The 20,174-nt window shown below is 55.6% G+C and overlaps 1 protein-coding gene across 1 annotated transcript in view; it reads left to right on the top strand.

Annotated features, from left to right (window-relative positions):
• Positions 1 to 9,394, top strand: part of Kcnj4 (potassium voltage-gated channel subfamily J member 4) — a 21,006-nt gene extending 11,612 nt beyond the window's left edge. Inside the window, exon 2 of the mRNA XM_004634616.2 lies at positions 7,578 to 9,394. Coding sequence (XP_004634673.1) covers positions 7,617 to 8,948 — 1,332 coding nt within the window. The 5' untranslated portion in view covers positions 7,578 to 7,616 and the 3' untranslated portion in view covers positions 8,949 to 9,394. The remainder of the gene's footprint in view (positions 1 to 7,577) is intronic.
• Positions 9,395 to 20,174: the final 10,780 nt, after the last annotated feature.

The raw sequence follows: 20,174 nt of genomic DNA, 5'->3' as shown, positions 1-20,174 counted from the left end.
GCCCCTTACCTGTCACTCTTGATGTCCGGTCCTCAACACTCTCCAACCAATCAGCTGGGGGCTCTGTTTGCAAGGTCCCCCAACCCCCTTCCTTCCCTCCAGCTCTGCCACCAGCACTGCCTCCTTGCCCGCTTCCTGCTTCTGCTGTGTCACACAGCAGCCACAGAGACCAACTCACTGCGTACTGTCACATGTGACCCAGGCTGTGGATGAGGCAGATGTGGGCAGGTGACCTTAGGACCCTGTTAGGAATATTTGATTTCTTAAACTTGGTGACAGACACATGGGTTTATTGTTTTCTTCCAGTGGGTCTTAAAGATTTCACATGAAAATTTAAAAGACTAAAGCAGGCAAGCTCAACCTTCCCACCTACTTGCTGTGGCCCTGAGGAAGAGACTCCCAACCCTCGCTGCCTTCAGTCTCTGTATCCTCATCCTGGGCAGGTGACAGATCCTAAGATCTACCTCCAATTTTCACAGAGATCCGAAACTTTCCTGACCACTTCCCACTTCCCATGCAGGTCTCAGCTTGCCTGTAGAAAGGCCCCAGCCCAGAGCCCCTGCCTGCTCCCTCAGACACCTCACACTTTGCCCTCAAACCTCTTAATCCAATGGGTAGCCGCCTGCCTATGCAAATTTTTATTTTTTATTTTTTATTTTTTTGGCTAGCTCAGGCTGCCTCAAGGGTGGGTCTGGTTAGGCATGTGGAGCTGGGGATCAAACTGTGGTCCCCTTCGCCTGTGCAAATGCATATGATAAACGATCAAAATAGACAGTGAATATTTTAATTGCAAAACATTTATTACAGTAAAAGACATACTGCCATGAACACTCCTCAGAATCTTCCCCTCCCTTTGAATACCCTCATTCCAGTTGTTCCTACCACTTCTTGCAGCAGCTCTGGAAGTCCTCCTTGTGAGTGTCTTTATGAGGTGTGATTTTTTTTTTTTTTTTACTTTAGAGAAGGGGTCTACAGGGTGTTCAGGGTCTCACTACTAGATTCGATTCACAGTGATCTGCCTGTTTACAGCCTCCCAAGAGCTGGAATTACAGGCACACGCCACCATGCCCAGTCTCCCGGGGGCCCAGGGATTGAATTCCCTGTGCCTGCTTGCAGGTGGAGGTGTGATTTAAAATAATAATAATAATAATAATAATAATAATAATAATAAATTGAATGCTGCTGCCAAGAGCTAGCCAGCTGAAAGGCAGACTTGTAGAAATGACGCTGTGTCCTGGTCCACCAGATCTGGCACCACATGACTTCCTGCTCTTCCCCAAAGTCAAAATGATCACGGAAGGGAAATGCTTTGAATGGGTCCCAGACATCCAGGCAGCCACAAGAGTGCAACAAAAGCCACTCAGGGAAGCAGATTTCTAGAGCTGCTTCAGGAAATGGCAAGAGTGATGGGATGAGTGAGAGGTATTGGAAGGGTGGGTAAGTGGCGATGTGTCTTTTCCGGTAGTAAAATTTTCAATTTGAGCATTCGCCATAGTTTTCAGTCACACCTTAGATTATCTGCAGAACATCTCCCAGCTGACCCATGGGTTGAATGAGTTCCAGGCCTGTGTCTGACACCTAGCAGTTGTGCAGTTAGTAACCTGCATGGTGTGAAGCACAATGCTAGCTACTTGGGAGGCCAAGGCAGGAGGATCATGAGTTTCAGTCCAGCCTGGGTAACCTGGCAACTTATCAAGACCATGTCTCAGGGCCGGTCAAATACCTCAGTGGATTAAAGCGCCTGCTTAGACAGATGCAGGGGCCCAGAGTTCGATCCCCAATCCCTGGGGCTTGCTGTGCCGGCCCAGACAGCGATTGAGACTGGGCATGGTGGTGTGCACCTGTAATCCCAGCACTTGGGAAGCTGTAAACAGGAGGATCACTACAAGTCCGACCAATAAGTGAGACCTGTAAACTCTGTCCTAAAATTAAAAAAAAAAAAAAAGACCATGTCTCAAAATCAAAAGTGCTGAAGGGTGTAGCTGAAGGGTGTAGCTCAGTGGTACCCCACCCTTCGGCTCGATCCCCAGTGCTAACTGAACAAGCAAGCATGGAGGTGGTGCATAAGGCAGAGAGGACGGAAAAGCTACAGGAGGTAGGGGTCGGAGGCCACCACCATGGAGGGAGTTGAGGTTGCCTTTGAATCCTAGTCTGTTTTCTCCTTGCCCAGTAGGACTTGCTTCCTAGAATCTGTCACCATAGGGTTGGGCAGTGTGTTCAAGTGGAAGCAAACATCTACAGTGGTCCTTCAAGGCAGGAGGGCAGAGCGCTTTATCTGTGTGCCCCGAGGCCTACTGCCCGGGTCCAGATGTTGGATCTGCCCTATGGGAGCTGTGTGACCTTGAGCAAGTTGCTGAACCTCTCTGTGCCTTGGTTTTCTTCTAAAATAGGAATGATACCAGTATCTTCCTCTGAGGTCACCACAATAGGAATCGATCAGCGTAAAGCTCTCAGAACAGCTCTGGTGGCAGAGCTGTGGGATCCCAGAGCCAAAGGCTGGTGTGGGGAGGGACGGCCTTTACCCAGCATGCACTGTGGTATGCACTTTGGGGACAATAGCATCTGACCTTCTGGACCACCTGCAGGTATGTGTTGATTTTGCAACTGGGAAACTGAGGCCCAGAGGAGTCTGAGCACTTGTGAGAGCCAGTCCAGTTCTGTGCCATTCTGGGGCTGCTGTGCTTGCCCACTTAGGCTGGGGGGGGTGCAGGGAGGAAAGCGAAGGAGCTTGGGCCTGGAGTGGGGCCCGCCCCACCCCTATCGATCATTCGGCCTGCACCTGCGCAGCTAGGCGGGCCCCATTTATCCTCACCACGCTCTAATGCAGTGAGCTCTATTTTTAGCTTTCCCTAGAGGTGAGGCCTGCGGGACCAGAGAGGGCAAGTGACTTGCCAAAGTTCACACAGGAGCAAAGTCGTTTGGAAGCTCCAAAGTTGAGGCTGTTACCCTGGGAAGGTTAGATGTGTGCCCTGCCCCGCGCCCCATCCCAGAGAAGAGGGAGCCTGGTCTCCTGGGGTCTGAGGAGCAGGATGGGGGCCTGCAGGAGGCCACAGTTTCCCCTGCGGTCAGCTCTGGCCTTGGCACCCCTTTCTCCTAGCCAGGCCCACAAGCAAGGGGAGAGGGGCCGATTAGACTCGTAGTGTTTTCCTCTAGGCCCCAGGTGATAGCCTTCTTGTGGTCAGCACTGTTACTGCCATGTGAGGACCAGGAAACTGAGGCCCAGAGAGGCTGTGGTGGAGCAGACCTGGGTCAGAGCTCACCACCCTGGGCACATGGCTGTCACCAGTCTGCAGAATCCACCAAAAGCTGAGCAGCGCAGGGACTGCGAGGGGTGGGGAGCTCAGGGTACCACAGTGTAGATGGGAAGGCGGAGAACCCAGGGCACAGGGACCAGAGTGAGCAGCACACAGGCTGGGGACTGGGGGAGCCAGCACCTGGAGCCAGCCAGACCTGAGTGGGTCGCCCACTTTGCCCCTTTCTGCTTTTGCATGTAGAACTCAGGGCCTCATGCATGCTACACAAGCACTCAGGCACTGAGCCACACACTTCCAGCCCCTTTTCAAAGTTTACTGTGTGACAAGCTCTCTGTAACCGAGGCTGACCTCAAGCTCAGGATCCTCCTGCCTCAGCCTCCTGAGTAGCTGGGCTTATAGGTGCATGTCAGTGCGCAGGCCACTATTATGGGACCCCTGTACTCAACACGGCCCAGCTGCAGCCGGCAACCCCTCTGCCCTACCTACAGCTCTGTAGAGTGCTCCCCCTCCATCTTCCTGAGGAAGTTGCCTGATATCGGAGGGTCTGGGCTGTACCCCCCTATGGGATCACCTCTTCCTACACCCACAGCTGTGATGTGCAGAGGGTGGGGCTGCTACTGGGTGAGGGCTTTTCTTTTACAGCGGAGAGTTGTGGCCATATGGGACATTTGATGTCACAGTGTCCCCAGCAAAGCCCAGGAAGTGACAGGAGCTGGGGTCCTGCCCCTTGGGGCCTCCTCCATCCTCCCTAACCTCAGGTGGGGGCAGGACAGTGATGGTGCTCACATCGGCAGCCCCGTGAGCCCCCTTCCTGCCCTGTTTTGGTAGCTACTGGATTCCTGTGCCACCTCAGACATTGCACTCAGGTCTATTCTGAGCCTCAGTTTCTCTGCGTGCCCAGTGGAATCTTGTCTTGAGGCTCCCATATCTCAGATGTTGGCAGCATAGTAAAAGAAGAAGAAAATTAAGTCTGGCAGCGGAACGGCATTGTTAGTTCTTTATCTCGCTGGGAAGGACATTTGGTTTGCAAAGCAGGCGGTACCTCCGGGCCCTGGCTTCCCAGAAGGACCTTTGCCTCTGAAAGGACCCCAGGATGCAGCCTTTGGGAAGGATGACCACGAGATGGCAAGGCATGGTAGCAGCACTGAAATCCCAGCATCCTAGGAGGCTGAGCAGGAGGATCGAAAGCTGCCAGCCTGGGCGACCTAGCAACCTAATGAGACCTTGTCTCAAAACAAAACAGGACAGTGACTGGAGCGTCCTACTGCTTCCTCATTGTGCCCTGGGTCAGCTGCTGCATTTGGGGGCTTGGAAAGCCAGAGGCCACCTCACCACCCCTCTGTTTCATGTCATTCCATGATCCTCAAAAAAATCCCCACCTGGGACAAGGCCGGGAAGATAAGTGGCCTCAGGCGTGGAGGAGGACCTGAGACTCAGAACGGGAAGGATTTATGGGGGCTCAGGACAGTGCAGAGCTCCAGGCAGCTGGGCTCCCTGGGCTGGGGCCCTCCATTCCATTCCATGCAAGCGAATGAAGCCAGACACTGCAGCCCAGAAAGTTTAATGATAGGAATAGCATGGCCACCTGCACAACTGAGGTCCCCCACCTCCAGGGCTTTGTGCACCCCAGCCCAATATTTTGTAATAAATAAAATAAATAAAGTCTCAATATTCAGAGGAGATGGCATTGAGCTAGCGCCTCGTGTCCTCTCTTGCCAGTGGGGCCTTTCCTTTCTGCTCCATCCTTTGGGCCCTGTGCCTTTTTCAGGAAGCCTGTATGGCGCTGCCCCCGAGGTGTCCAAGCGCTGTGCGGGCAGGTGAGCCTCTTCTTAGTGACAGAGGTCGGGGTGCGAGTGAGCATGCAGGGTACACAGAACCTCGAGTTGTCCCTGCCGTGGCTGGCTCAGAATCTGTTACCAGACTGTCCCTGAGAGGGAGCAGTGGCAGTGCTTCTGTGGAGGGGAGGGCCAGGAGCCCACAGCTTGGGGGACATGCTGCTCAGCCCTTGCCCCAGGTCCCCTAGAAACCACCAAGAGCCCCCTTCTGTGGCAGCTGAGCGCCTCATCTACTAGGCCTGGGCCACCAGACTGGTCCCCTGGCCCCCTCTGCTGCAGACAAGTGGACAGCGGCCCAGAGCCCGTGTCTTCTCTCTCTGGCCCCTGCCCCCTCCAGGAAGGAAATGGACACACCCAGGTTCCTTTCCAGAGCATGAGGCACACGGACAGGAGTCACTTGAGTCCTCTGTACCTGGATGTCCTGAGCCTCAGATGCAGAAAAAGGATCTTGAGCCCAGTGACCTTGCATCCCTCTGGTTGTGGGTGGGACGTGGAGGGGGATCGGTGACAGAAGATGTTCCTGGACACTTGGGTTTGGCCAAAAGGTGCACCAGGCATCCGGTCTCCTTGGGTCCCCAATTGGAGCCTAAGCTGTGGGACTCGGAGAGGTGGCAGAGAGGGTGTGGGGCCTAAGTCAGGACCTGCAGGGCCTGGGTGTAGCTCAGCGGCACTTGTCTAGCACGCAAGGAGTCCTGGGTTTTATCTCCGGCACACAAAACATAAATGGCGACAAGTTAGGACCTGCACAGAGCCAGAATTGCATGAGCCAGAATTGCCACTGAATTCTCAGGCTGCTGGGCATTCGTTCCATTCTCCAGACAAGGAAACTGAGGCTTGTGGAGATCAATGACTTGCCTAAGTCACAGGGGAGCCCCTGATCCATGGGGCAGGAAAAGGGAAGGAGCCCGGGTCGGGTGGGGTGGCCGTGGGGGCTGGGATTCCGAGACTCTGGGAAGAGGCAGGCTCAGGAGCTGTTGATCTCTAAATTATAGCGTTGGCGCGCACCGGTTGCTGCGGCAACCAAGTTGTCCTGAACTGGGGAAGTGTATAAACATTGCCACAGATGCACAATTAGATCAGGAAGAAGAATATAACAGAAAATAGAAACTTCCAGCCTTATATAATTCTGGGCCAAAATGATAACGGACCCAGACCGGGTCCTGGCCCTCCTGGCTCTGAGGCCCTAGGCGGCACAAACTCGGTCCTGGAGCCTGGGGCAGGGAGCGGGGAGCCAGCGTCTGCTTTCCACAGGCTAGCTGTGTGCCGGCACCAGTGGGTGACAAGCCTCCTCCACGCAAACAGCTGGGACTCTGACAGGCCCAGCCCGCTCCCCTCTGATTCCTAGTGGGGAATGGCAAAGACAGGCAGAAGGGTGACTGTCCTCACTGGCTCTTGTGAGAGAAGGGTTTCTTTTATCCCCATCTTATAGGTGAGAAACCTGTGGCTCAAGAGGGGCACTACATTAGTTGCCAGGTGGCCTGGTGACATAGCAGGGTGTCACCTCTTCCTCTCCAGGTCTACACCACGAGCTCATCTGAGTTTGAGCCACTTACTTTCCCACTGTGGGGCCTTGGGTAGGCCAATAGCCCTCTCTGAGCTGCCTGTGTATAGCTGCAGGACCAAAGCTCGGGCTTTCCCTCCTCTATGCGGAACCACCACACTGGATTCTTACCGGCCACTGCCGCTGCTCCCAATGAGTTTGGAGACAACAGGACTCTAGGGCTCCGTGGCTCCAAGGAATAAAAGCAAGGAAGCGTTCAAGATGGAATTCAGACCCTCAGGGGGCTGTCCAGTCTCCTGCCTTTTCCTACATGATGGAAATAGCTTGTATCTTCTGTGTCTCTGCAGTAGCCATTGGCCACCAGTGGTTCCCAAGCACATAAAATGCTAGTGCAGATAAGGACATGAAAAGCCAGGCATGTCGGTACAGCCTGTGAGCCCACCACTCAGCAGGCTGAAGCAGGAGGATCTCGAGGTTAAGGCAGGCCTAGGCTACACAGCAAGTTCCAGGACAGCCTGGAGTACATAGTGACACTCCGTGGCAAAAAAGAAACCCAAACCAACAACACCAAAAAGAAGAATGGATGTTGAATTTTTGTTTAGTTTTAATTACATATAAAAACCCATGGGTGGTCCGTGGCCCCTGCATGGGACAGCACAAGTGGATGTCCAGCCTCAGAGACACCCCGAAGTGCAGAGGCTGAGCCCAGCTAGGTGACACACCTCAGGGCTGGTGGAGCCCAGCGTTAGCATGGGCATCAGGGGGCTTCCAACACAGCAGGCAAACGGTAGTTGGAAGAGCAACTCTCAGGGGATCCCGCTCAGGGGGACACCGGTCTCAGGGCTGGGACAGCCAGGTACACAGAGCTACACTGCCTGTCACGCGCCCCCTCCAGGCCGGCCAAGGTCTTGGCTTCCCGTTCCGCCTTCTGCTCCCCCTGCGGCCCTCCCTGCCCAGCTCCTCACCTGTCTGGCTTCTCCTCCACAGGCCCTGTGTCTTCCCAGGTGACCACGCCGGCCTCAGGACATGCACGGGCACAGCCGCAACGGGCAGGCCCACGTGCCCCGGCGGAAACGCCGCAACCGCTTCGTGAAGAAAAACGGCCAGTGCAACGTGTACTTCGCCAACCTGAGCAACAAGTCCCAGCGCTACATGGCGGACATCTTCACCACGTGCGTGGACACGCGCTGGCGCTACATGCTCATGATCTTCTCCGCGGCCTTCCTCATCTCCTGGCTCTTCTTCGGCCTCCTCTTCTGGTGCATTGCGTTCTTCCACGGTGACCTGGAGGCCAGCGCGGCGGTGCCGGCCACCGGGGCACAGGCGGGCAATGGCGGGGCGACCCCAGCGGCCCCCAAGCCCTGCATCATGCATGTGAACGGCTTCCTGGGCGCCTTTCTCTTCTCCGTAGAGACGCAGACAACCATTGGCTACGGCTTCCGCTGCGTGACGGAGGAGTGCCCGCTGGCCGTCATCGCTGTCGTGGTGCAGTCCATCGTGGGCTGCGTCATCGACTCCTTCATGATTGGCACCATCATGGCCAAGATGGCTCGGCCCAAGAAGCGTGCACAGACGCTGCTGTTCAGCCACCACGCGGTCATCTCGGTGCGCGACGGCAAGCTCTGCCTCATGTGGCGCGTGGGCAACCTGCGCAAGAGCCACATCGTGGAGGCCCACGTGCGCGCGCAGCTCATCAAGCCTTACATGACCCAGGAGGGCGAGTACCTCCCGCTGGACCAGCGGGACCTCAACGTGGGCTACGACATCGGCCTGGACCGCATCTTCCTGGTGTCGCCCATCATCATCGTCCACGAGATCGACGAGGACAGCCCACTCTATGGCATGGGCAAGGAGGAGCTGGAGTCAGAGGACTTTGAGATTGTGGTCATCCTGGAGGGCATGGTGGAGGCCACAGCCATGACTACCCAGGCGCGCAGCTCCTACCTGGCCAGCGAGATCCTGTGGGGCCACCGCTTCGAGCCCGTGGTCTTCGAGGAGAAGAGCCACTACAAGGTGGACTACTCGCGCTTCCACAAGACCTATGAAGTGGCCGGCACGCCTTGCTGCTCGGCCCGGGAGCTGCAGGAGAGCAAGATCACCGTGCTGCCTGCCCCGCCACCTCCGCCCAGTGCCTTTTGCTACGAGAACGAGCTGGCCCTCATGAGCCAGGAGGAGGAGGAGATGGAGGAGGAGGCGGCTGCAGCCGCTGTGGCTGCCGGCCTGGGCCTGGAGGCGGGCACCAAGGAGGAGGCGGGCATCATCCGGATGCTGGAGTTTGGCAGCCACCTGGATCTGGAGCGCATGCAGGCCACCCTCCCGCTGGACAACATCTCCTACCGCAGGGAGTCTGCCATCTGACCTCCAGGCCCCACCCGCCTCACCTCCTGCTGTATGAGCCCCTGCCAGGTGGGTGGGAAGCCAGGATGCCTCTTCCACGCTCATGACAGAGCTGACCTAGCTCTGTGGACCCCCTGGAGGAAGGTGGTGGGGACATCCAAGACTCAGAGCCCAGGCCTGGGGAGGGCCCGGGGGACTCGGCCCAAGCGCCCAGGCTCTACCCACCAGCAGCTGTGGACCTGGACCTTCCACCCTTTCCCTACTGACCCTGCAAGGACGTGCCCCACCCCCGTGCCCTTCAAACTTGGGGAAGGTGGCTGGACTGCTGGGGAGTGGGCATCTCGGGGTTCTGGGAGGGCAGGGGGTGGGGCCGGGAGGGGGGAGGGGCGCGTTTCTCTTGCATGACTACAGCCTTGTGCTCTCATGACTTTCTTTTGTAAATACCTACAAATGGAGTGAGCTAGAGAAGCCAGATCCACCTCTGCCATTTTTACCTGCAAGACAAAGGGGGGTGTCGTCTCTCTCCTCCCCCCACCGTCATGCCCAGACCCTTCCCTGCCCAGCTGGCTGTCCCCAGAGCCCCTTCAAAGCCAAAGTGTGGCCCCTGGATGGTGTCGGGTTTGGGTGCAGAGGCGGTACCCTGAGAGGCAGGCTGAGGACCTGCCCGTCTCCCTCCCTGCGGTCCTCTGGGTCCTCCTGGCCCAGCTCAGACTGATAATGGAGTTTGTAACTATCTATTTTTAATAAAGTATATGGCCCAATGGCCTGAGCTGGCTGAGAGAGAGGATAGGTGGGAGAGAGAACACGCATGCACACATTTCTGTGTGTGTGTGTGTGTGTGTGTGTGTGTGTGTGTGTGTGTGTTTGGCCACCCAGACACTGGCCTTACAGGGGTCATGTTGGTTGCCACTGTCCTTCCAGGGTCACTGGAGGGGTCACGAGTGGGCATCAGAAAGCCTGGACCTGAGTCCAAGCTCTGTGAAGTGGAACGGGCTCCCTGACTGGCACATTCACGCCCATGTACACACACATGCACGCATACATGCATGTGATCAGGCTGTCTGCAGGCCACGGTGGCAGGAAGGGTTCTGGGAGCCAGTGGGAAGCTTGGTCAGACCAGGCCTTGTCTTTGCCTCACTGTGAGGTGCCCTGGAACACTCAGCTCCCTGAGAACTCAGGTCCCCATGGTTCACCCTCCCTCGATCTCCCATGGGTGGGCTCCCCGCCCAGCTGCCCTGCTTGCACTCCCACAGCTGCACCTAGTGCCAGGCCAGCGGAGGAAGCACCAAGGCGACCTACACATCACCCAGGCTGTGCCTCTCCCCTGGGCACCTCCCCTCCTCCGTAGCTTGGCATCAGACCCTTTCTCAGCATCTCAGGGCAGCCACTGAGGAGTGGAAGCAGAAGCTGCTAGGTCTCTCCAGAGCCTAGGCTTGAACTTATAGAATGTCACTCCCAGGGCTTGGTGTTGGCCGTCCAGGTCACCCAGCCAGCTGAGGTGCCCAGGGCTAGAAGCGAGGCTCCACCTCTTGGGAGAGAAAGCAAGTCACATGTGTGCAGAAGGAAGGAAGGGTGGCCATGCCAGGCAACCTCGTTTAGGCCCCTCGAGAGTCTGCAGCTGCCCTCAGCTCTCGCTCTGTTCCACCACCAGCTATGTACAGAGTACTCAGATTGCAGGAAAGCAGAAAGCATCCTCCCTGGTCCTGGGGACCCTCCGTGCCAAGGTGCCAGCTACCTCAGGGTTCATAGGGAGCTGACCACCAGGCTCACCCACTGTTAAAGGGCAGCCCTGGGAATGGACACCGCCCACCAGCCCTAAAGAAAACCACTGGGCATCCACATGCTTTAACAGTTTAACGAGGGAGCCCAAGGCCTCTGAGTGCCAGGAGAGGCTTCCTTGGACCCAGGGTGACACCCTCCACATCCTTCAGTTTTCTTCCAGCCCTGGGAACCCCATCTCCTCCTCTCCTGCCTGCTTCATTTCCCAATGTTTTGTACAACAAGGAGTGACCGAGGGTACTTAAGGGCCCCACCTGGAACTGGGACTCATCTCACAGGATGTACAGCTGTCCCCTGAGAAGAGATTAGGCTGCAGGATGGACAGGGACACACAGGGGGCTATGCCAGGAGGAGCAATTAGGGATAACTTAGGGTTCCTCCCTCCCAAACATCTTCTGCCGCCAGCTTGCCACTTGCCTGGACACTTCAGACAATTGCTCCTCTAAGGTGGCCTGTCTGTCTGGTCACAGACAAGGTGACCCAAAAGCCAGGACTTTCTGACTGGAGTGGTAAAGGGGAGAGACAGTGTCGTTCGGGGTGGGGGTGCAGGTGACAGATTGAGAGAGAGGGAGGAAGACAGAGACACAGAGAGATAGAGACAGAGAGACAGAGACAGAGAAGCAGAGAAACAGAGAGACACAGAGACACAGAGACACAGGCTGCAGGAGGCTCCAAGTGCTGGAGGCCTCAGCTCCTGCAAACTCGGGCTGCTCCCTGGAGGCTTCAGCTCCGCCCTGCTGACTCACCTTCCTCTCCCACCTGTCACCGCCTCCCACCTGCCTCCCCACTCTGCTCCAGGCTCAGCGCTCAGCGTGGCTCCTGGTGGCCTGATGGCTGCCTCTGGGGGTGGCAAGAGCTCAGGCCTTGGCTCCTGGGGTGCACATGGGCACACCAGCCTTGCAGGGTCTGGAGGTGCCGCTGCTGCTCCTCTTCACCGGCCCAGCCCAGACTGGTGGGTGGCTGGGGAGCAGGAAGGGAAGAGAGGGGACCCAGGACCTTTACCCTGCCCTCTCCAGGCTGTTGTCCAGGGTCCTTGTCCTACTGGTCCAGGGCCAGCTGTGTACTCCAAGGAGCACCCGGCTGGATGAGAACGTGGGTCTCTTCTCCAAGACATCAGGAAGATGCTAAAAACCATCAAAGTCACTAAAATATAAAACGTTTCCCTTTCTTACAATTTCCTCCTCCGCTCGGGCACACGCACTGTATCGCTGACGTTCACTTACAGAGCACAAATTCAAAGAGAAAATGAAGAAGTTTGAGACAGCAGGCTGTAGGGGTGCACACCTAGGCCCCCTGCACCTCCAGGGCTGAGGCAGGAGGATGGCAAGCTGCAGGCAGCTGGGGAATCTAGAGAGCCGGACTGGGACTATGCTCCTGTCTCTCAGAAGATGCCAGGAGATCCTGGGGATAGGGTAAGGCAAGACAAACAGGCACTTGTCAAAGTCTGCTACGTCTCTCCCAGCCCGGCCGCCATGCACCTGTGGTCCCAGGCCACCCTCTGGCCATTTACTGCCTGTATCCCTTGGCTTGGGTCCTGGGGGTCATCGGACATGAGCCCAACACCCTTAGGTCTGCACTCTGTCCGAAAGTGAACCCCAAAGGTCCCAAAGAACTTCTCATTCACCCCACAGGGGACTCTGCCCTGGGGAGGTAAATTGCTAGGGCAGCAGCCAGGGCTCCTGCAGCCTTGTTGTCACCGTGGCTGTCCACTTCGGATGTGGGTGCCATGAAAACAGGACAGGTAGGCTAGGACCCTGTGGGAGGGAGGGAAGGAGGGAGGCAGTCAGTAGGTGTCTCTGTGGGAGGAAGGCCAAGGGTACTTCACAGCGCCTCGTCCAGAGCCAGGACCCTTCTCCCATGGCCCCCATGAGTCCCAAGGCCAGCCTCCACCCCTCCCCCACCTCCTTGCCCTGAACCAGGCCTGTCCTCCCTCCCCCTCCCTCTGCTCAACACCTGGAGGAGGGGACAGAGACACTGACAGAGAAGGAGAGGAAGATGGGGACAGAGGAGAGCCGTGGAGCAGGGTGTGAAGGCACCAAGCGCAGCTGGAGGCCAGGGCAGGGCTCTCCTCTGGGGAAAAGAGTGGAGGCTGTGGCACTGCCCACCCCAGAGCACTGCGGGAATTTAGGCTTCTGCTGAGGCCTGGCTAGGGCTGGAGCTGGAAGCCACTAAAACCAACGTTGGAGAGGAAGAAAACCCCAGCCAGAGGGGACCAAGAAGCCAGGGACAGCTCCTCTCCTGCTCCTTGTATGTGGAAGGCACAGGCCTGTGGCCTGTTCAGCCCAGCAGCTCTGTGGCCTGAACCTGTCCCCATTTCCTGGGAGGCGGAGGTGTGGCTGGTGCCCACGGAGTGGACACTTGTGGCAGCTCCCACCTTTCTGAGAGGGTTCCCTGGGCCCCGCCCCACTGCACAACCTGCTCAGACTCTCAGTGGAGGTTAAGCCTCCAGCCCTCGCCTGCTTCAGTGGGATGCCCAACCCCTCCAGTTGCAGAGCCCAGGCCTCTTGCTTTTGGTCTGGGTCTTTGCTACGTTGTCCAGGCTGGTCTTGAACTTCTGTGCTCTCTGATGGGAGTTGGGATCCAGACTGTCCCTGCCCCAAAGACTCATGGGTGAAAGGCCCAGGCTCTGCCTATAGCACTGGTGGGAGATGGCAGAGTTTTCAGGAGCTGGGGACCTACAGGAAGGTCCCTGGGGCCTTGACAGGAGATGGGACCCCACTTCCTGTCTGTTCAGCTGCTGTGATGGTCCAGGTTCACAGAGGCCCAAAGGCGACAGGACCACACGACCTCGAACTGGATCCTCCGGAACCAGAATAGCCTTTCCTCCTGAAGGTGATTGCCCAGGTAAGGTTACGGTGACAAAAGAGGGCAACATGCCCAGCTAGCAGGAGGGTCCCCAGCAGCCCCAGTCAGAGTCACAGCCTTGGCCACTCTGAGTGGCCTGAGCCGCCCACCCTTGTGGCCATGGTATGGAGAGACACCTGCTCTTACAGGGCACACAGGGGCCTGGCGGGGCGGGGGAGTCCCCCCAACCCAGGGGCGAATTGGGGGAGACAGAGAAACTGAGACCCCAGGCAGGGCAGGAAAAGTCCATGCCATGTTACCCTGCTCCAGGTCTGGCCAGAGCCAGAAGGGACTTTGTGGGGACCCCAAGCTGGACTGTGACTATCTGGGGTCTGACCGTTCACCTGGGGGCTGACTATTAATAGGAGACACATGGGGATCACTAGGGCGTCTCCTCTTATCCTCACCTGCAAACCGCATCTCTTGAGTGGGGCAGGACAGCTGGCAGGGCCGATGTAGCCATCATCTGAGTACTGGGCTCCTGTCCCCAGGAGACAGGGTCCCCGTTGTCCAGGGGAGAACAAGGGCCAGCACCGCGTGCCCTCACCCCTCCTATGGGGTCGACTGTTGGGCATGTTAGGTTGTGTGTCCCTTCCTGGTGTAGTGATGGGAATAACCTCACTTGCCCCTCTTCAGAGAGGCCCACCCCAGAGGGGCTGTTCTAAAATTTCCCTGCGGTCTCAGGGTCACTGTGGCCCTGAGGCTGCACCACAGCGCCACCCCGTGGCGGCCTGGGTGGCTGTCGGCTGCCCATTGCACAGGCATACAGATGGAGGCTTTGAGGGTGAAAGCCTTCCCCCACATGGTACTGAGGTCTGAACCCAGCTACTGAGCTAAATCCTCATCCCTTTTTTAAATGTTGGGGAAAAAAATGAATGTTGGGGCCAGAGTCTTACTAAATTGATAAATCGCCCAGGCTAGGCTTGAACTTGCCATCCTCCTGCCTCAGCCTCCCTGGGTGCTGTAAGTGCAGGTGTGCTGTGTCTTGCCAGGCCATGAAAGAGCTTTTGAGGTCAAGCAGTGAAGAAGAGATGGAAGAGCGTCAGAGCAGAGTTGGAGGTGGGGACGGAAGCCGGGATTGGCTTCTGCCTGTGCCTTTGTCCTCGTGTTTTGTTTGGCCTGCAGCCCCATTTTGTGTTTTTGATGCCATTCCTACAAATGTGTAAGGACCATTTCTGCAGCTCACGTGTTTGTGTAGAACACTGCTGGACTAGACTGATAACGAGCTGGTCCTGGACCCACCCGGGTCGCCCACATCCTGATGGGGATGTGGCTATAATCTGGGGTTAAAAGCTCTCTTCTGACCAGGCATAATCCCAGTACTCAGGAGACTGAGGCAGGAAAATTGCTGAGTTTGCATGCACCACACAGTGAGACCCTGCCCACCCCCAAAAAAAAGGCTGGCTGACAGATGTCTAGCGGTTCTTTTTCTTTTCTTTCTTTCGACAGATTGTCACTATGTAGCCAAGGCTGGCCTCAAACTCATGGTGAAACTCCTGCCTCAGCCTCCCCAGTGCTGGGATTACAGATGTGTGCCACCTCATCTGGTTTATTTTATACTGTTCTGTACTTTTGCGTATGCTTAAAAGGTTCCATAGTAAAAATACTTTTACAAAATATGCATTGCATATATTTTTCACCAAATAGGTTTTTGGACTTCTCATACATGTATATAACATATTTTGACCGGTCTCTCCCCCTTCTCACCTTCCCTCTCTCCACAAATATTTTTTAAATGAGAAACTGAGTCACCTCTCACTAAAGCCAACTGGTAATCTGGAATGATCTGATTCATACACAGTGTGGGGGAGGTGATCAACCGTCCTTCTCTGTCTGGAAATAGATCAAAATCAAAAGCTTTGTCATGATATGAATGTCAAACAAATGAAGCTATAAGGCAAAAGCACTATTAGCAACAAAGAAAGCGTATGGAGTTCCCGGAAAGCATAACAATTCCAAACTCATACAAACCTAATAACACTACCTCAAAATATATAAAGCAAAACAAGGTGAAGTTAAGAAGCCCACTGTCATAGTTTAGAGACTTTGTCATAACCTTGCAGTGATTGACACAGCCAGAGGATGAAAGGTTCTCTAAGGATATGGATGATGTCAACAAAGCAGATTCTCAATACCATTAGTAATCAGGGGAATGCAAATTAGGGCCCCGAAGAGGTGGGATTCTACAACAACTTTGGCAGCTTCTGAAGTCGGAGGTGCCAGATCTGGTAAGGATGGGGGACTATGGGGACATGGGGATTTTCAGGCACTTTGGTAGGAGTACAAATGGGCTCCCACCAAAGAAAAGAAAGCCAGACACGTTGCACACGTGAGAATTTAGCAATTTGCATCCTCAACTTATTATTCAGGGAATCCTAAATGTGACCAATCTGTAAAGAAAATAAAGGGGAGGGGTGCTGTGGGAGGCCCAAGAACGCATTCCGAGGACACTGGCAATTTGTATGGACAGTGAGCACAGGTGTCCTATTGTTTTACTTCGAACTTCACATCTCTACATATGCCTGTGCAATCCCACCATGTGGGAGGCTGAGGCAGGAAAATCACCCCAAGTAGCATGCAGCCTGGGCTACGCAGCTCAAGGCCACGCTGAACTACATAGTGAGACAAACCAACTGAATAAATAAAGCTAGATCTTTCACATGCACATCTTATGATACCAAGGTAGGTCAGTATATTTGTACATATCACATAGATGTCTAAATACAAAAAGGTGCGGAAGGAAACTTCCCAGTGGCTTTTCCTAGAGAGGAGACCAGGGTTAAAAAGAAAAACCTCTTATTTTTTCAGATACTTCTGGATTGTTGGGTTTCTGTGTGTGTGTGTGTGTGTGTGTGTGTGTGTGTGTGTGTGTGTGTACGTGCTGGAGATAGAACTCAAGGGTGCACTGAGCTACACCCCCAGCCTTAGTCACATGTATTTGATTTGGGGTTCATTTTGAGATGGGGGGTCTTGTTCTGTAGTCCAGGCTGGCTTTGAACTCATGGTAATCCTTCTGCCTCAGCCTCCAAATTCTGGGATTACAGGTGTGTGCCACCGTATTATTTTTGTTTTTGTTGCTGCTGTTGCTGTCTTTTTGAGACAGGGTCTCACTATGCAGCTCAGGTTGGCCTTGAACTCAGTTTGTAGCCCAGGCTGGTCTGGAACTTGCAACAATCCTCCTGCCTCAGCCTCCTGAAAGCTGGGATTGCAGGCCTGCACCACCACACCTGACTGGACTGTTTTTCCATAAATTGTATGACTTGGGTAATTTTAAAGACCTAATTAAAGCAAGCAAGGCAAAACAAAACCCAAATAACACCAACTTGAGATGCACGGAAATGGCAGCTCTTTCAGAAGCAGGCAGTGGGCTGGAGGGGCAGCCACTCTCCCGGGAGCCTAGGGACCTCCCTGAGGCTCCTCTGGGGTGAGATCTGAGGAGTCCCCAGTGCACACTGGGATAAGGTAGGCAGGCCTGGTACATGGGGAGAAGGACCCATGTGCCCAGGTCTTGGGAATCTGGGGTGTGGGAGACCAGGTAAAGGGACCAGAGTTCACCTAGGGCTGGGCAGTGGGCAGGAGGGGTCCTGGGATCACACAGATGGGGATCCTGGGGACAGGGTAGGGGGAGTTTTGTTCAGGATTCTGCAAAAGAGAAGCTAAGGGCCAGCACAGACTTTATAGAGAACTAAAGGAGTCATGCAAATATATGCAAAATCATGCAAATGATCCTGGCTGCTTGGCCACTGGGAAGAGGACCCAGCTGGTGATTTTGTTCCCCAAGTGTGGTCGTGGTCCAGGGCCACCTGCGTGTGACAGAGTCACCTGGGAGCTCATCCTAGTCCCTGCCACCCCCAGACCTGCTGCTTCCATCCTCTAGGCTCCTGTTTAGGAGTGCCCAGGTGATTATTTACTTCCGCGTTCGTTTATTGGACACGCACGTGGGCACGCGTTGCAATTATAGTGCACGAGGGCCACACACATCAGAATGTGAGTGTAAACAGGCAGACAGGAAGCAACTCAGAAGCAAGTCGCCCTCCTCCGCAGCCTACCACCCAGGCGGGGGCTCCAGATCCCGTGTGCCCCACCGGAAGCCCGCTCCACCCCCGGGGACTCCGGCTCTGATCGTGCAGACCCCGGCATCTTAGTCATGGCATGATGTCCTCGGGTCCCCCAGCTGTCACTCAGACTTCACTAGGAGCCTGCTGAATGCCAGGACTATGCCAGGCACAAGGGAGCCCGACCTCCCCAGCTGTGCGTTTGTAAAAGACGGTGCTGCCTGGTGGGTAGAGCTGTGTTGCACGCTCGGCAAGAGCCTTCTGTCTCCCTGTCTGTGTCGGGGGCTGGTGGCGCCTGCCCCTGAAGTCTCATGCAGGAATTGGGGATGAGCAGGAATTTCCCTCATAAATGATAGTTACTGACCAGACTGCAGGCATATCCCAACACTCAATGCAAAGGCTCTGGGTTCTACCACCACTACAATCAATCAATCAATCAATCAATCAATTGCTAAATAAATAAATAAATAAATACCTGTTTGCTTCATCCTCTGATAAACTAACCAGGCACTTGCCTCTGCTTTCCTCTGAAAGCAAATTTGATTCTCCCAACCCAGAGGCTGGAGTGCAGCTCTGTGGCAGCACAGTGGCCTGGAGTATACAAGGCCTGGGCTCAAGACTGGCTCTGCAAGAACATAAATACAGCCCCGAACGATGGCACACACCCTTAATCCCAGCACTGGGGAGGCAGAAGCAGGAAGATCACTGAGAGTTTGAGGCCAGCCTGGGCTACTAGTGCCTCCTATGGCCTATTAGCGCCCTTGAACTAGTATGGCACCCTGAACTGGCATTTTTCAAGACCCTGCCTTCAAAACAAAACAAATAATAAACAGCCTCAGAATGAACGGTTACACCGCTTGTGCAAAGGCAGAGAGTTTGAGCGCCAGTTTCTGGCTGAGAATAGGCCAAGGGTGGTGAGGGACCCGCCGGCGACCCACAGCACTCGCCCTGGCCCGGGCTGCACACCAGGGCACCCCCACATCTCACGAGCACCAGCCGAAAGTGAGGCAGGCTTCACGCTTGCAGGTGAACAGCAACCTGCGGCACTCCGGTCCCTGCACCCTGGGTCCGCGCGCGGGGCCCTGCAGTCCCTGAGATGGCCACACGGGGGCAGCAGGCGTGCGCACCCGAAGGCCAGGGCCGGCAACGCACGAAGGAGCCTCAAGGCCACCGGAGACCCGGGCCACACAGCTTTCCTAAGGGCTCCTCCCCGGGGAGCCTCAGTTTCTCTATTTGTCACATGGAGGAAGCGGGGAGGAGCGGAGCCCCCAAGGCAAAGGAGGGTTCCGGGCCAGAGGCGGGCCCAGGACACCTCTCCGCGTGCTCCCGTAGCGAGCGGACACTCTACTTGAGGAGATGCAGCTGCGGCCTCTGCCCTGGAAGACGGTGGAGACATGAGTTCCTGCGCCTCAGTTTCCCCAGCCCTCCCACCCACAGCACAAAAAGAACAACGGGTCGGACGTGGTAGTTCACACCTGTCATCTCAGCGCTTGGAAGGCTGAGGCAGGAGGATCGCCATGAGTTCAAAGCCAACCAGAGCCGTGTAGGGCATTCACGTCCACCCTGGAACACGTAGCGAGATCCTGCCTCGAAATGAAGGAAGGAAGGAGTCAGGTAGGGTCACCAGGGCCAGTGTGGTGGGCCACGCAGGGCCAGAGGACAAGAGCCAGGGCGGCGGGCCTCAGTCCTCGCTCTCCGCCCTGCATTCCCCCCAGGCTGTCCTGGCAGAGGCTGGCACAAGGTGGGAAGCCAGAGATTCCTTCCGCCTCCAACAGCGTCTCCGTCCACCACCACCACCACCATCATCGTCATCCTGGGCTTCAGAGAAATTCAAAGAATTTCCTGCCTGGACCCTGCTCACTCCAGAGGCTTGGGCTGCGGCGGGAGTGGGCAAGGCCCAGCACTGCTCAGGGCCTTACTCCCTGGGGTGCTGCGGGAGCCCCATGTGTGGGATCCCACTGGCGGCCAGAGCCCACAGTGAGTCAGAATAGAAGTTGGCTATGGGGCCGGGGAGATGGCTCAGTGGAATAAGTGCTTCCCTGGCAAGTGCAAGGGCCTGAGTTCAATCCTCCATTCTGCCACAAAAAAAAAATAGAAGTTGGCTACTGGAGTGGGTAGGGAATGGGTGGTTTTTGGTGTTGGTTTTTCCCCAGCCCTTTTTAGTTTTTGTTTGGAGACAGGGTCTCACTAAGTTACCCAGGTTGTCCTAGAACCTGAGATCTTCCTGTCTCAGCCTCCTGAGTAGCTGGGTCACAGGTGTGTGCCACTGAGTCACGATGCTTAACAGATGCGGGGGTTCAGTCTGGGGTGGGAGAGTTTGAGAGATGGGTGGCAGTGAGGGCCGAACTCACCAGTGCACGTCCCCAATGTGCCGGCCCCTCCGAAGTGGGGATGATGGTAAATTTCAATTGATCCCCTACTTTATCACAATTTTAAGAACTATTTCTGTTTAAACGATTGAAAAGGGACGGGAGAGATGGCTCAGTAGAATAAGCACTTGCCTGGTAAGCACAAGGGCCTGAGTTCAACCCCAGGATTTCACAAAAATAAAATAAAATTTAAAAATTAT

This window comes from Octodon degus, unplaced genomic scaffold, assembly GCF_000260255.1.
Source record: "Octodon degus isolate 3935 unplaced genomic scaffold, OctDeg1.0 scaffold00064, whole genome shotgun sequence".
Classification (NCBI taxonomy): Eukaryota; Metazoa; Chordata; class Mammalia; order Rodentia; family Octodontidae; genus Octodon; species Octodon degus.
This window is presented reverse-complemented; position numbering and strand designations above follow the sequence as displayed.